Here is an 18243-nt window from a genome sequence, read left to right as displayed (position 1 = left end):
ACACAAAGGATCACATTAAAGCACTGAAAGTGATACTTTTCAATGCATACAGGAATGTGAAGTGTGAAGGCAAACTCAGACAGTTCTTTGAAACAACATAAATTAGCATAATACATAGATAAGTTGGTGTGACACAAAAATAAAGAAAAGTACTTGACAATAGTGTCAACTAAGCACTGTCAAAAAATAACAAAAGTTTGTAAAAACTTATTGCAAAATGAAATGAACTCCCCCATTTAACCTTCAAGTGACTGTACACATCAAATGAAAAAATCTTGGAAAATGTTGGATAAAATCTTTTTAAAAATTTGTGGATGTATTGTATTATTGGCAGCCTATGGATGTCTCTTTTATCACCAAGAAGGCAAGGGAAAAAATTCTGCACCCCTCAGTACCCCTAAAACCTGCATTAAAAGATGCATGACCATCAATCTACTCACATGGTGACCCCTGGAATACTATCAAGTATGTCTGATGACCTAGGTGATTAGATTGAAGAAGTATTTGTAACAGTTAATGAGGAAAGTGAGGAAGATTAACATGAGAAACTTGAAGAAATCAGTCAATCAGAGAGAGTAACTTTAGCAGGATTATGAAAGAGAGGCCTGAATGGTAAGGTGTTCTGAAATATAAAATTTCTGAATTTCCATGTTCTGTATTATTGCTCTTAATTCTGGTTGAAAGCTGAGCACTCTCTGCAAACCTTATTGAAATTAATCAAATTTAGGGGTCCTGCAAATTTGAACGATTTTTCAACACAAAAAAAAATCAGATGTGCGTGAGCTTCAAAATTAATAGATTGGATACCATAGTGAATAAAAGGCAAGTACCCTAAACACAATGACAACCAATAACTGAAGGGCCATCGCTTCCAACAGCTTTGTCAACAAACAACAACCCAACAAAGATTACTCCAAGTGATTCACAGCTAATAATAAAGCAATGCACAAAGAAAACTAAAAAATTTTAAAATATACAATCATAAACGATTCCTATCTATAGAAAAGGAAATAAACTTTTCAATATCCTTTACACTTAACAGCCAATATCCCTGACAATGATTTTTAGTGCAAAGGTATAATATCTCTAAACAACATTCAAGTTACTTACCATCTATGCCATGCCTATGTAGGATATATGAGTAAAGGAAAACAAGCTCAATAGAAAGAAAAAACAACAAGTCCTTGTCTCTTATTGGAAATTGTCACGTAAGTCATCTACATCCTCCTCCAACCCTCACTCAGCAGAGGACTAGACTTATGTAGAGGTAATAATATAACTTTCAGTGCATTTCCTATTAAGAGCTAATTTGTCATTTTATTTCCACAAACTGAATTCCTGGATCAAGCTTGGCATTTAATCCTTTCATTTTGTATCTAATCTGCTAAGTTAGGTACCATATGCACATACAAAAAAAAAAAAAAGCAAATTTCCTTTTTCCCCTTTACAGAATATCCCCTGCATCATATATTAGTGAGGAAAATACCCAAAACTTCAGTGCAATTTCCTTTACATTAATGTGGGGTGTGGGGACACTGGATAGCAGCACAGACCCTCCTCATTCATAAAAGTGAATGATGATTATGCATTTTTTTCCGAAATTTATTTCATTCTACATACAACTAAACACTTCACATTACAATTTTTCACTCACCATCATTTCACATGTCCCATGCACATCAATTATGTGTTTTATATGTGGTATATTTTATGTATTTCTTATACTCTACATGCACTGTATATTCATTTTTATAACATATAAACACAGAGCACAATATATATATATATACATACGAAAAATAGCGTAGCAAGAGTAGCAATACTCCTGAAACAGGAGTTGTGGGAGTATGTGATAGAGTGTAAGAAAGTAAATTCTCGATTAATATGGGTAAAACTGAAAGTTGATGGAGAGAGGTGGGTGATTATTGGTGCATATGCACCTGGGCATGAGAAGAAAGATCAACAGAGGCAAGTGTTTTGGGAGCAGCTGAATGAGTGTGTTAGTGGTTTTGATGCACGAGACCGGGTCATAGTGATGGGTGATTTGAATGCAAAGGTGAGTAATGTGGCAGTTGAGGGAATAATTGGTATACATGGGGTGTTCAGTGTTGTAAATGGAAATGGTGAAGAGCTTGTAGATTTATGTGCTGAAAAAGGACTGATGATTGGGAATACCTGGTTTAAAAAGCGAGATATACATAAGTATACTTATGTAAGTAGGAGAGATGGCCAGAGAGCGTTATTGGATTACGTGTTAATTGACAGGCGTGCGAAAGAGAGACTTTTGGATGTTAATGTGCTGAGAGGTGCAACTGGAGGGATGTCTGATCATTATCTTGTGGAGGCTAAGGTGAAGATTTGTATGGGTTTTCAGAAAAGAAGAGTGAATGTTGGGGTGAAGAGGGTGGTGAGAGTAAGTGAGCTTGAGAAGGAGACCTGTGTGAGGAAGTACCAGGAGAGACTGAGTACAGAATGGAAAAAGGTGAGAACAATGGAAGTAAGGGGAGTGGGGGAGGAATGGGATGTATTAAGGGAATCAGTGATGGATTGCGCAAAAGATGCTTGTGGCATGAGAAGAGTGGGAGGTGGGTTGATTAGAAAGGGTAGCGAGTGGTGGGATGAAGAAGTAAGAGTATTAGTGAAAGAGAAGAGAGAGGCATTTGGACGATTTTTGCAGGGAAAAAATGCTATTGAGTGGGAGATGTATAAAAGAAAGAGACAGGAGGTCAAGAGAAAGGTGCAAGAGGTGAAAAAAAGGGCAAATGAGAGTTGGGGTGAGAGAGTATCATTAAATTTTAGGGAGAATAAAAAGATGTTCTGGAAGGAGGTAAATAAAGTGCGTAAGACAAGGGAGCAAATGGGAACTTCGGTGAAGGGCGCAAGTGGGGAGGTGATAACAAGTAGTGGTGATGTGAGAAGGAGATGGAGTGAGTATTTTGAAGGTTTGTTGAATGTGTTTGATGATAGAGTGGCAGATATAGGGTGTTTTGGTCGAGGTGGTGTGCAAAGTGAGAGGGTTAGGGAAAATGATTTGGTAAACAGAGAAGAGGTAGTGAAAGCTTTGCAGAAGATGAAAGCCGGCAAGGCAGCAGATTTGGATGGTATTGCAGTGGAATTTATTAAAAAAGGGGGTGACTGTATTGTTGACTGGTTGGTAAGGTTATTTAATGTATGTATAACTCATGGTGAGGTGCCTGAGGATTGGCGGAATGCGTGCATAGTGCCATTGTACAAAGGCAAAGGGGATAAGAGTGAGTGCTCAAATTACAGAGGTATAAGTTTGTTGAGTATTCCTGGTAAATTATATGGGAGGGTATTGATTGAGAGGGTGAAGGCATGTACAGAGCATCAGATTGGGGAAGAGCAGTGTGGTTTCAGAAGTGGTAGAGGATGTGTGGATCAGGTGTTTGCTTTGAAGAATGTATGTGAGAAATACTTAGAAAAGCAAATGGATTTGTATGTAGCATTTATGGATCTGGAGAAGGCATATGATAGAGTTGATAGAGATGCTCTGTGGAAGGTATTAAGAATATATGGTGTGGGAGGAAAGTTGTTAGAAGCAGTGAAAAGTTTTTATCGAGGATGTAAGGCATGTGTACGTGTAGGAAGAGAGGAAAGTGATTGGTTCTCAGTGAATGTAGGTTTGCGGCAGGGGTGTGTGATGTCTCCATGGTTGTTTAATTTGTTTATGGATGGCGTTGTTAGGGAGGTAAATGCAAGAGTTTTGGAAAGAGGGGCAAGTATGAAGTCTGTTGGGGATGAGAGAGCTTGGGAAGTGAGTCAGTTGTTGTTCGCTGATGATACAGCGCTGGTGGCTGATTCATGTGAGAAACTGCAGAAGCTGGTGACTGAGTTTGGAAAAGTGTGTGGAAGAAGAAAGTTAAGAGTAAATGTGAATAAGAGCAAGGTTATTAGGTACAGTAGGGTTGAGGGTCAAGTCAATTGGGAGGTGAGTTTGAATGGAGAAAAACTGGAGGAAGTGAAGTGTTTTAGATATCTGGGAGTGGATCTGGCAGCGGATGGAACCATGGAAGCGGAAGTGGATCATAGGGTGGGGGAGGGGGCGAAAATCCTGGGGGCCTTGAAGAATGTGTGGAAGTCGAGAACATTATCTCGGAAAGCAAAAATGGGTATGTTTGAAGGAATAGTGGTTCCAACAATGTTGTATGGTTGCGAGGCGTGGGCTATGGATAGAGTTGTGCGCAGGAGGATGGATGTGCTGGAAATGAGATGTTTGAGGACAATGTGTGGTGTGAGGTGGTTTGATCGAGTGAGTAACGTAAGGGTAAGAGAGATGTGTGGAAATAAAAAGAGCGTGGTTGAGAGAGCAGAAGAGGGTGTTTTGAAGTGGTTTGGGCACATGGAGAGGATGAGTGTGGAAAGATTGACCAAGAGGATATATGTGTCGGAGGTGGAGGGAACTAGGAGAAGAGGGAGACCAAATTGGAGGTGGAAAGATGGAGTGAAAAAGATTTTGTGTGATCGGGGCCTGAGCATGCAGGAGGGTGAAAGGAGGGCAAGGAATAGAGTGAATTGGAGCGATGTGGTATACCGGGGTTGACGTGCTGTCAGTGGATTGAAGCAGGGCATGTGAAGCGTCTGGGGTAAACCATGGAAAGCTGTGTAGGTATGTATATTTGCGTGTGTGGACGTATGTATATACATGTGTATGGGGGTGGGTTGGGCCATTTCTTTCGTCTGTTTCCTTGCGCTACCTCAAAAACGCGGGAGACAGCGACAAAGTATAATAAAAAAAAAAGAAAAAAAAAAAAGAAAAATAGCCATATTTTCATAAAAATATGAGAGAAATTATGTTTTTTTACAGTAAATCTGTCTACAACAGTTGCTGCATAAATCTACTTTCCTACAATGATGATTTAGTTACATATTCCTTGAAAGTTTAAAGGTGATTGTGATGCATGATATTTTTTCCACCTGTGTTGTTACGTCACTAGTGACATCTGTGGATAAGATATGGAAACATGCATTGGCTGGGAAACTGAAATGGGACACAATATACCAAAGCCATGATCTTAGCACCACCACTGTGGCTCAGAGCAATGAAATGAGTGAGAGTTAAAAAAGTCCTTTGGCAAAGGATTAATGTTTGTTCCTTAATAAGGATTTAGGAAATGCAAGGTCAGTAATACTGACAGACCGAATGCTGGAGTGTTTAAATTGTTTTCTAAAACATTACTTTGGAACAACAATACATAGTACATTTCTGCAGCCCAGATTAAAACAGTACTAAAAGTATTAGAGCTCATTCAGTGGCCTAGCCAGTTTCTAAGTACCATGAAGTGTTTCCTTAATAGAGGTTAAATCATTTCTTTAATCTGCCAACTTTCAAACCTAGCCATCTCTATGGTTTGGTTCTGGTCTCCTTGCTTATTTGTACCATGCCTGAAACTCCCAATCCAATCTTAAATCACTAAACTTAATAGACATAGGTTTTTGGTTGTTTTTCCTATAAATTGACACCACCCATTACAAAATAAAGTGATACTTATGAGAATCCATACCATTTTCCTGTGCAAATCGAGAGGCTTCCATGAAGGTAACCTGCCGTTCTTCTTCCAAATCCTTTTTGTTTCCTACACACAGGATCATGATATTTGGTGATGCCAGAGTTCGTGCATCACCAAGCCAGTTACCAAGAGCATTGTAACTGTCACGAGAAGTCAAGTCATATACCAATAAAGCTCCAGCTGCTCCACGGTAGTAAGAACGAGTTACTGACCTGTTAAATAAATATCCATCATTATGGTTAACAATGAAATTTGACTGGCACATCAATGATTAAAGTGAATTACAAAATACTCAACCAAAAAATGAAAAGAAAAATCCAGGAACTACACATCTCTGCACTGACCTGAACCTCTCTTGGCCAGCAGTGTCCCAGATTTGCAGCTTGACAGACTTCCCACCAACATTGACAATCCTTGACCCAAATTCCACTCCAATGGTGTGATTGCTTTCAGCTTTAACTAGCAGATGAAAAGAAATGCTCATTTAATTTAAAACTCATACACACAAAAAGGGGGAATTCAGGGCAGAAGAATAGATAGAAAAGACACTAACCTATTGAAATCAATGTAAAGGGTGTGCTGTTATGTGGAAAAGACACTAACTTATCTAAATCAACGTGAAAGGTGTGCTCTTATAAGTATGGTTTAGGATACTGTACATGGAATACTAACCAGATGGGTCACCGGAATAACCTAACTGATAATAATGAACCAGCCACACAGTTAGCATACCACTTTCAAGGATGATAACACATCAGTCATATGGCTTACACAATAAAAATACTGTTAGATAAACACAGTAAAAATACTACATAATCTCTATAATGAAATTATATCTAAGCACCACAAACAGGCTTACAAACTTCCTTGTACTTCTGAAAAGTAGGTTTTACAAGGGAAAAAAAAATTCTCTCACCCAATGAAAGAACATCATATAAGATTAGGAAAACAAGAAAAACAAGTGACACAGGCCTAAATTTAACTCTGGAAAAATCAAAGCTTCTGGTGGGAGCACACAGTATTTGCTAAGGCAGTAATGACTGCTACACAGCCCTGTCTTTATGACGTAACTTTTCAGTATCAAACTTTTATCAGATCCATGAGTGTTATCATTAAATAACTATTACCTGAATTACTCGAGTCAACATTCCTATGAAGCAGTTACCGTCTGATTTCACGTGCAGCTAGCAGTTTACTGAAATATCCTCTTAATGTCATGGCAGAGGGATAACCGAGAATTCATTTGTAAAGTAATGAAGCCTTCAGCATCTTGTACCAATGTCATACATCAGTTGAATTCAATTCCTGGCACAAAAACGCGGATAACTGATCTATATGATGCCTTCTCTAGTGAGCACCACAAATCTACGAAAGACCTGGTTAAAGGGATAAATAGGGTATGCAGTGGGCAACTACTGATCAGGTAGGGACTAAACTACTGCTAAGGTATCATTAGGAGAGGTAACAGTAATACAGTGACCTAGCACTGTGGTGCTATGCTCCTCCCCAGCCCAGGTTGCTTTTTTTCCCCACTTCATAATTCACAAAAGTAACTTATGATGCTACTCATTTTCCTGATTTTTCATTTAATAAAAATTCCTGACAACACACCAGTTTAAAGCTTCTCTAGTACCAAATCAGAATGGTGCCACCAGTCAAGGAGGACGGGAAAGTTCCTAAGGCCTCCTTAACCATTCTCAATGGACAGCATCCCACCTCATTTCTTCTGACATCGCTCCGACACCATGATCTTTCTCTAATCATTTCAGCAATACTCATGGCCTTAAAATTGAACATCTCCATATAACACCATCTCTCAACTACTTCCCCTGACCTTCTTCTCTCTGAAGCCTACCCATCCAAGGCTGCTTCTTTAAACTACTAAATCTCCAGCTACGATCTATACTCAATAATTCTTACAACATACGGTAAGAAAATTTCTTCACTTTAGACAGTAACTTAATGACCAGATATAACAGTATGTGGATAAAAGGATAGATAAGTAACAGCAATGTGGGCAAAGTTTTTCCAGGAGTAGAGTGGAAGAGTGATGGAATAATCTACCTTCAGACATAGTATATACAAGGACTGTCAATACTTTCAAATCAAGGCTAGATAAATATTTCAATGATATGTTACCAACAAATAAGCCATCTTAAAAACATGTCTTTCTTCCCTTTCCATCTTTTTCAGTCTTTCCTGTTTGTTAGTTGATAAGGAACTATTCCCCATTCATAATTCTATATCATTACTTATGAGAGTATGTTTTCCCCATACTATATGGTGTTTCTTCAGAGGGAGAGGTTAGGGGGAAATGTCTACTGTTTTACTACTCTGCTTCTAACGCAAATTAGCTTAATAATCATACAACCTTGTGATGGACCATCAAGTATTGTGTTATATATTCTTCCTATGTTCACTCCACCTATCACACCCTGTACTCTCACTCTGTATCTCCCGCATCCCTTGCCCTCCTTCCCTCACTCTCTCCCTTCCACAACCTTTGACCTTTTCCACTCACTCTCCACCTTCCAAACCCCTTGCCCCCCTTCCCTTATTCTCCATCTCTCACTCTTATATTCCACCTCCTGCATTCCCTGCCCTCCTTTTCTCACCTTCCACCACTAACAACCCCTATCAGTACTCTCCACCTCTTACATCCCAGCCCTCCTAACCCCATTCTCTATCTCCTATACTTCCTGCCCTCCTTCCTTTACCCTCCATATACTGAACCCATTACCCTTCACCTCCTACACCCTCCTTCCATCACTCTCCACCTAAAAGCTCCTACCCCTCACTCTCCATCTCATACCCCTACCCTCACTCTACATGTCCCACATTCCCTACACTCCTTCCCTCAGATCTCACTTGGAACACAGTACATTGCTCAGTTCCGAAGAAAGAGTGCTGCCTAAGTATCTCCTGCATTTTGCAGAAGGGGACAATGAGGGGTAGGAACAATGGGCTGGAAATCTTTCACTCTTGTATTGCTTTCTAAGAGAAGGAACAGAGGAATGAGCAAAGTTTTTCTCTAAGGCTCATTTACCACCTCCATATCATACCTAGTTGACATGGTGAATGGCAAACACATAAGAAAGAAATATATGTATATATACATGCAATACACAAACACACACACACACACACACATCCACACATATACATATATCTACTTTAATTATACATAATCGCTGTTTCCCGCGTCACCGAGGTAGTGCCATGAAACAGACGAAGAATGGCCCATAAACTCATATTCACATCTATATACATAAATGCCCATATATGCACTTATACATACATATACATATCAACATATACATACATATATAAACACACATACATCCATTCCTGGTACTACCCTGCCCCACATGAAACAGCATTGCTACCCCCTACTTCAATGAGGTAGTGCCAGGAAAACAGACAAAAATGGCCACATTCATTCACACTCAGTTCTCCAGCTGTCATGTGCAATGCACCGAATCCACAGCTCCCTATCCACATCCAGGCCCCCACAGACCTTTCCATGATTTACCCCAGATGTTTCACATGCCCTGGTTCAGTCCACTGAGAGCATGTCGACCCCGGTATACCACATCCTTCCAATTCACTCTATTCCTTGCATGCCTCTCACCCTCATGTATGTTCAGGCCCCAATAGCTCAAAATCTTTTCCACTCTATCCTTATACCTCCAACTTGGTCTCCCGCTTCTCCTTGTTCCCTCCACCTCTGACACATATATCCTTTATGTCAATCTTTCCTCACTTACTCTCTCCATATGTCCAAACCATTTCAACACACCCTCTTCTGCTCTTTCAACCACACTCTTTTTATTTCGACACATCTCACTCACCCTTTCATTACTTATTTGATCAAACCACTTCACACCACATATTGTCCTTAAACATTTCATTTTCATCACATCCACCCTCCTCCATTCAACCCTATCTATATCCCAAGCATTGCAACCATGTAATATTGTTGGAATTACTATTCCTTCAAACATACCCATTTTTGCTCTCCGAGATAACGTTCTCTTCTTCCACACATTCTTCACTGCTCCCAGAACCTTCACCCCTACCCCTCCCCCATCCTGTGATTCACTTCCACTTCCATGGTTCCATTCACTGCTAAGTCCACTCCCAGACATCTAAAACACTTTACTTCCTCAAATTTTTCTCCATTCAAATTTATATCCCAATTAACTTGTCCATCAACCTTACTGAACTGAATAACTTTGCTCTTATTCACATTTACTCTCAACTTTCTCCTTTCACATATTTTTCCAAACTGTCACAAACTTTTGCAGTTTCTCACTCGAATCAGCTGATAACCACAAAGAAAATGAAACACAACAAGTCCCCAAAGACACTTTCGTGTAATGCTGACATCGTCATGGGAGATATAAGAATGAAACAAAAGATTTGGAACTGTCAGTTTTTATACAAAGAAGAGGTGGAGCTAAAATGCTGTTTGCAAACATGTGTTTCTGGTTGGTGGTGTTCTGGTCTGGCACCAGGCCTGTCATAAAATCTTATTATGTGGACAAGACAGGGAATGGTTTAAAAATTCTGCCTACATCAAAGCTATCCAGTTTGTAAGACCTTCACTAATATTCATGTTATAATTCTTGGTGAATCTAATAAGAGGAGATTCAATGATATTTCTCTTGATCAAAGAGTACAGTTAATAACTGAATCAAATTACTCCAATCAATCCAATGGTCATAATTCTTAATACGATTAAATAAAGCATTTGATTATTTTCCTGTTCTTGCACTATATTCATGTTGCTTAAGTATAACACACAGATCCTTATCAGTCTGCCCAAAATAAAATATAGTTTTTACAAAGCATTCTGTAAACACATACTGCAGAATTTTCAAGCAAGTTTTTGATTATGATATTATTAATTACAATATTGAAACAAGAACTTCTTTGACAACAATGCATCCTTGCCAAATGTAACTTTAGAATCACGGTGTAACTTCATACAGGCAGATTTCAGTAACATACAGTTCTGACAGTTAATATGTGTGTATGTATAGGCATCTTTTGTGTAACACAACACTGTATATACTTACCATTTCTTTACACCTATGTATGCATGCACACACCCTAGAGTATGTACATATATATTCAACAACCTATTTCACCTTTTTGTACTGTACAGGGAAGGACTTTTACACTCAAGGGGCCCCATCCCTTGAACACACTATCATACAGTCTCTTAAATCTAAGTATGCTGTCTGCATTAAGCCACCAGCCTTTCTCTGATGTTTAGCTCTCTTAATTCTGACACCATCTTTGTTGCTCTCCTTTGGACCTTTTCCATGAGCTATTTGTACCTCTTTAAGTGTGGTGACCAAATCTGAAAAGCAAATTCTAGACGTCCTACATCATTCTGTTCCATTCATCCACTTTCATACTATAATGGTATTTCTTTACAACTTTATATGTAAGTTTCTTACTTAATTTCACAGTATGTCCTTTGGTTGCTATATCCCTTCATCTCTTAAAGAACTGTCCACTGTCCACTACATCAATCCTTTTACAAACTTAAAAGGATGTGATCAAGTCACCTCACAGTCTTTGTCTCTTTCAAGGTGGGCAAATTTGGAACCTCCAGCCATTCCCTGTAGTTCTGCTCTCATAATTCTTGCACCAGCTTTGCTGCCTTCTTCTAGACCTTCTCTATGAGCTCTTTGTACTTCTTTAGGTACGGAGACCAAACCTAAGAAGTGTATTCAGTTTTGGCTTAGTGTAGGATGTGAAGAGCTTGTTAACTATTTCCTTATCCATATATTTGAAAGCTATTACCATATTTGCCAGCTGTATCATCTGAAGTGGCTCTAGCTTTGCATCCTTAACTGATAGAAAGCAGTCCAAATTATAAACTCTCCTGGGCTAACTCCAAAACTTCACTCACGCCCTGCACTGCAATGATGGATCACTTTCCCTCTTCTATAGGTTATACTTTGATTTTTGCTCCCAAGAGCTGACTGCTCATGTCCTCACCAATAATATAGACCACACAATACTCCGCAAGATGCAGTGTCACATGATTATTGCATGGCCGTATGGCCATTGGCAACTCTAGGTGGGCTGTTCTGATAAATGTTTCGGTCCCTACACCTCGAAGCTTTGGAACTCTCTACCATCTCACGTCTTTCCCAATACCTATAACCTGGCACATTTTGAAGCACAGTTTTTTAACTTCCTACAAAATCTAGAAATACTTTCCCTTGTCTCTTCTCTTCCCTTTCATTAGTCTCTCTATATTTCAATTAAGGCCTGGTGTTGATGTGAACTTGTCAGTGAATGGCATCTCCAACATAAATTTCATTGCAAATTTCACAAAATTTCATTGCAAGATTCACAAAACCTCTAAACACAAAGCCCTAGTTCCTGGCCAGAGAATTCCATTTCCCAGTCTATATTATCACAAAAATGATTGGTTTTGTGTTGTTTCCATGATCATATCCCCTTTTTATATCTTAATTCACATTCGTTCTTTTAATATCTTCTTTAATGACATATTCAGATTTGAGTATCACAAGAACACTTCTTCCAACTGGTGTCTTGTATATAATCTTCTAAATACCAACACTGGTATGAATGAAAATAAGACATGGTAATGATGGTGTATCAGTTCTTCTCATCCTAGTGTGCTCTGTAACAAGTTGATAAAGGAAATTTTCCTTGTGTCACCATGACTCCTTATCAACATGAGACTCTAAATTCCCCCAGTCTGTCTTTTCATAACGGAAATCTCCCACTGCTGGTACTTTACCATCTCTTAAGAAGTAAACGTTTCACTACTTCAAGGACCTTCATTACTGTCTATTCATTTTTATCATTGTACATTTGTTTCAGTTAACTGCAATTCTTAGGAGGATTACATAATAATAACACCATTATGCTCTTCTTCCCTAAAATTATTATTCTTATCATGTATTGTCTGAATGGGACAGCTTTCACCATTTCTTGAGACTTCAGGCTTTCTTTTATTGAGGAACTAATTGTCCTCCTCCTTTATCTTCTCTTTCCTTTCTTGCTATCGTGTACCCATTTGAGCAGAGCATGTGATGGCTTATCTCTTCAGTAAAAGCAAATTAAAACCACATAAGCAGCAGAGTTTGATCTGAAATATTGAAAAATATTGGTGTTGCCACAGATACTGCCAATGCTCCCACTATATCCACCACTCTCATGGTAACAGTAATGATGGAACATTCTCATGAATGTTACTTGTTTCTTCATTGATATTTTGTTTTATCTACTTGTAAAAAGAAACAAGTTACATTCAGGACTGATCATTTTCCACTGTTATACAGCTTCCTTTACAGTAGTCACTCTTCACCCTGCCAACGTTACCACAACAAGCAATTCTGAATAATTTTTAACCTGACTATATCATTCTATTTTTCCTGTGTTGTGCAAATGATACTTGAATTCTTTTGCTCAAAAAGGCAGCATAAACCAAAGTAAAAAATGTGTCGGATAAGAAAGGGATATTTGTATTCTTCTACATACAATAAAAATTATCCCTGGGGATAGGGGAGAAAGAATACTTCCCACGTATTCCCTGCGTGTCGTAGAAGGCGACTAAAAGGGGAGGGAGCGGGGGGGCTGGAAATCCTCCCCTCTCAATTTTTTTTAATTTTCCAAAAGAAGGAACAGAGAAGGGGGCCAGGTGAGGATATTCCCTCAGTGGCCCAGTTCTCTGTTCTTAACGCTACCTCGCTAACGCGGGAAATGGCGAATAGTTTGAAAAAAAAAAAAAAAAAAAAAAAAAACAATAAAAGTATTACAATAATTATATCATACAAGTGTGAAGTAAACAATCAGTTTGCAAGCTTACATTCTTGCTCTGCCTGTAATGTCTTCTAACTGCATTATGAAGGGAACATCAAACATGCTAATGATTTTTATCACATAATGTTTAGCATAGCATACATACACAAATATCATACATGATAAACACACTGCTACCGTATTATCATTTATGTCAGATTCTAAATAAAGCAGAAATAATTATTCTGGTTAGAGAACCTTAATCTATCATCAATATGCAATACTTTCCACAAACATAAAATCTTTCCTTGTCACACAACACTTGACAACACTTAACTCACACATCTCATTCTTTATAATTCTAGATTTTCTTGTGGTGAGCCCTATGTGCTAGCCCTGCTTTTAGGCAAAATGGGAGGAACAATAGACTGAAGTAGTAAATAGGAACATTTAGGTGGGAGCATTGGATAGAAACATTAGGTAGAAGCAGTAGGTAGGAATGTTAGGCTGGAGCATTTGGTAGTAGTAGTAGTAGCCAAAGGAGCATTAGGTAGGAGCCTCTGCAAGCACTGGGATAGACTTACCCTCTGCCACTGGCCTGTTATGAGGCACTAAATTTAGGCTAAGCAGTGGCACAGGAGTTCACTACATATGAAGACTCTATTGCCATGGCCATCCCCTTGAGGGAGTTCCAGAAGGGAACAGGTGTCAGAGATATAGATACATAGATAGATATGCAATATATAACAAAAACAGACTACACTTTGACTGTGTTCATTACTATGAATATTACTTGGCATCTAAACATTATTTTGAGACAACCAGCACACCAGCAATGTGAATAAAGTGGTTTTTTTGGTAGATGTTATGCAGGTTGAGAAATTAAAAATATGAATCAAAGAATCTTGTCAACTTTAGTGACTGAAGCGTCAGTGAGTTTTATTTCTATGTGAATATCACAGTCCATTTCAGAGGAGAAAATATAGGCTGATTTTCTAAGTTCAGAACTAGCTAGCTGCTATCAACCTGTAAGTGTATCTGAGTTTTATACTGACATAACTAGATGTAGATTCTCATTATAAATAATAAAATAATCTAAGGAGTGGAGAGGCAAAGAGAACAGTTGAGACTATAAGGAAGATCTGCTTAAAGAATGAGCCGATTTAAAAAAAGTGTGGAGATGGTGTGTGGGAAAAGACAATCTTGGCTATGTGGTAATGGCTGATTTCCCCATATTACCACTACTGTATTTCCAGTTCCCTTGAAAAAAATCTAATATTAGTCAGTCTTCACACAATGAAAATAATGGGTATACTTACATTTGCCTGCAATAAACTGATGAAGAAGGCAGGACTTCCCAGTGCCAGCACTTCCAATCACAAGAAATTTGAAGAGAAAATCTGTGAAAAAAAAAAAAAAAATAAAATTCCACACAATATGGGGTAAATGAAACTAGCAACCTGCTCTAACATTTGCCATTTTGTAGACATACATTTAGAAAAAAATTAAATAACAAGAGGTAACCACTTTTATACATGATGTTTAAGCTATCTTGCAGCATCAGGTAGCAAACCTTTTTGGTTACATCACAGTTTCAACAAAAATTACAAATATCACAAAAAAGTTAAATTTTTTTTCATCTCTGAATCTTGAACGAAACACAAACTTATTTACTGCAGAACTGTCACTTTTGCCTTTTTGGAAGTTGTAGGTGCCAAACACTTCCAGTCACAAGAAATCTAAACAAAATATATTAAGAAAAGGATAAAATTCCATATAATATGAGGTAAATGAAACTAGCAGCAGCTGCTCTAACATTTGCCATTTTGTAGGTACACAGTTGGGAAAAATTACCTAAGAAGTGGTTATCATTTTGATGCATGACATTTAAGCTATCTCACAGCATCAGATAAGAAACCCTTTTGGTTACATCACAAAAATCAACAAAGATGAATAATATCACAAAAAATGCTTATTTTCTTTCATTTATGAATCAAGAATGAAACACAAATCTATATAGTGCTGTACTGTCACTTTTACCCATAAAGATCTAAGCCACAAACAGCACAATCTCTTTAAAGAATATTCTCTTGGACTTTATCATATAATGTAATATGTTGACCAGTGAAAAACAAAAGCAATTCATTTTCAATGTAATACATCATTAATAGACCAGCTGTGAAAAATTTCATTCTTTTTAAGAGTAATACTTCAGTTACAACAGTACTACATTATAGTGTAAGGAACCAAGATTGATACCACATGGTACACCCAACCTCCAGTCTTACAATTCAAACTCTGGCAACTCCCATAATCCAGCACTTGAAAAGGTATAGGAGCACAGTAAAATAATGTTCATCTTTGCAGAATTCACCATTCTACTATTTAGGCACTGTTCAGGCATTTGCACATCACCACTGTCTACTGGTTGCCTTGCTTTGAAATGCTAAGTTTGATAATTACATGAAGTAAGTGACAATAGAAGGACTGTGTAAGGATGCATCAAAGTACTGCACATGCCCAGATAAAGCAAATTGAATCCCTTCACCAAGTCCCATGCCTGATGCTCCTGATCTTGAGTCAAGTTTCAATAATCCTTCAATATCCAAACCAGCTCCTAAGATGGTTGAAATGTAAGACATGCCTCCTGTCTTTCCTGAGAAATAAACCTTAAAGCAGCAAGATGAAACTTATGTTTATTCATTTTCAATCTAAACTGGGTTTGATGCTAGCAAAAACACTTCAACTTCTATGAAATCTCCATAACTGCCTTTTTCTAAAATAATTATTCTGAGATCAGAAACAAGGAAGAATCTTGGGTAGGCATGACAAATAATTAAAGTCATAATGTTGCCCAAAGCTTCAACAGTTTTAACTTATACACTGGGAAAACAAAATTCCAACACTATACTGATACCCACAATCCAGCAAAGTGTGGAATCTGGTAACTGCTTAGCCCAAAGTTTGACAGATTTGAGGCATTAGAGTGTATCAAAACTCCAAGAACAATATATATAATCAGATTTGATTTAGTGACCAAATTAAAAGGGTGTATCAAGGTGTATCATGATTGGAGATCACTTTTGTTTCATTCCCAAAACTTTTGGTTACCATAGGCATTACATGAAACTCTATTTGATATTATCACGCAAGTTCTTAGCTAAAAGGAAATTTTCTTTCTCTCTGCAAGAAGGACGAACACAACTAATCCCTAGAGGACCACAGCCACGCCTGAATGTTTTATGGTATATAAACTCTAACCATACCTTTACAGGATAACTCTTTCCATCCTCATCTAAACTCAAAGTTGCATATTACTGTGAAAAGGTGTCTTACATCACAAGCCACAGTAATTTGCACCAGGAAAAAATCCGAGAGCCATAGCTACCTATATAGCTCTATAACTTATCACGTGGGAGGGAAGCAACAATGTCAGTACCAAGAAAGAATCCTAGTGTCTCGTTTAACAATATAATATGAAGGGGGAAGGTATGGTTGCTGGTCAGTGATGGGAAGTGTAATTCCAAAGATGAGGAAGAAGGTAAATGTTGTGCCCACAGTTAAGGGGATAAGGAAAATGCACTAAAATACAGGCCAGCCTCATTAACAAGTGTGGTTTTAAAACACTGAAAAAATAACATCAAGCAAATGAATGACTACTTGCAAAGGGGAAACTTTCTAAATAGGAGACACTATGTTATTCATAATCTTAGGCTAAGGAAATAATGCAAATAATGCGGTGCCAGTCTAATTCACTTTACTACTTGTACAACATACATTGGTAATGATAACTGATACTGCAACAATTTCATCCAATTCCACAGAGAAACTTAAGAGGCAGGATTAAAACTATTTTTTACAAATGGAACAGACTTCTACCAAACGTAATGAGTCCAAGAATATGGTGTATATTAAGTTAAAACTGCCACACCCTTTAAGTTATGAATTACCAAAATTTCAGCATTTTCCCCATATCAACACAGTGCTTCACATCTTACTCTTTCCTACTAAACCTTCAAAGAACGTCCGTGTACTCTTAACATTCTATCTTTAAATTTCAATGATTCAAAGACAATCTTGCAGGATGGAGAGGAAATTCAATTAGATTATACCTTACACAAGTAGAAGGACATTAGCATGATCAGAAACTTTAACCTTATCAAATCAACCATAACTGAACTAAACTATTCTACTACACGACTAGTTAATTCAACACTGACACTATAAGGAAAAAACGAAACGTAAGAAAACTTTACTATATCATATAATCAAATTCAGAGTTCCGGAAATGCTAACTGTAGAATTATGTAGAATGAGTAGCCAGTAATCATCTCGAATGTTATAGATTAAGGTAGAGGAAAAATAAGGACTTACCTTTCAACCAAGTACCCCCATACCAGAGAAGCGACCAATTTCACCAAGACTCTAATACTACAGGTACAATAATTTTCCCCTTAGGGCAGCAATTACAAAGTAACAAGTTAAAAACATCACTCACCATATGATTCCGACATTTCGGAAGAGTTGTAAATCCTACAAACGCAACTTAATACCTGATGAAATCACACAACTGTCATAAAATGTTAACACTGACCATTTAAACCAAGGTTGCGTACCTGAGAATGTAACTCATCTGTCCTTGTATCTGATCCTATAAAAGGAGATAAATCAGTTAAATTTCTATCTTAATTACTTTCTTTAAAAATGTGAAGACAATTGAATAGTTGGAAATGATTCAATTGCACAGATTATCATAATTTTGGTGACAGTCGTATGAGTAATTCTCGCTTTTGTGAAGGGTAGGAGAAGGTTGCAGATAATGAAAGCTAGACCTTTCTATGGATTTCTGAAACCACCTTGTGGAGGTCTTAAATCGATATGATATACTCATAATAAAGTAAATATATATCTAACTCTATGA

The 18243-nt window shown here is 37.8% G+C and overlaps 1 protein-coding gene across 1 annotated transcript in view; it reads right to left on the bottom strand.

Moving 5' to 3' along the window:
* Positions 1 to 17951, bottom strand: part of Rab4 (RAS oncogene family member Rab4) — a 34920-nt gene extending 16969 nt beyond the window's left edge. Inside the window, exons 1-4 of the mRNA XM_071661740.1 lie at positions 17821 to 17951; positions 14642 to 14722; positions 5873 to 5987; positions 5523 to 5740 (exon numbers count right to left, since the gene is read on the bottom strand). Of these exons, the coding sequence (XP_071517841.1) occupies positions 5523 to 5740; positions 5873 to 5987; positions 14642 to 14722; positions 17821 to 17836 (430 nt within the window). The 5' untranslated portion in view covers positions 17837 to 17951. The remainder of the gene's footprint in view (positions 1 to 5522; positions 5741 to 5872; positions 5988 to 14641; positions 14723 to 17820) is intronic.
* Between the last annotated feature and the right edge of the window lie 292 nt (positions 17952 to 18243).

The sequence above is a fragment of the Panulirus ornatus genome, chromosome 5 (genome assembly GCF_036320965.1).
Source record: "Panulirus ornatus isolate Po-2019 chromosome 5, ASM3632096v1, whole genome shotgun sequence".
Lineage (NCBI taxonomy): Eukaryota > Metazoa > Arthropoda > Malacostraca > Decapoda > Palinuridae > Panulirus > Panulirus ornatus.
The sequence above is the reverse complement of the archived record's forward strand: the minus strand, read 5'-3'. Positions and strand labels throughout refer to the sequence as shown.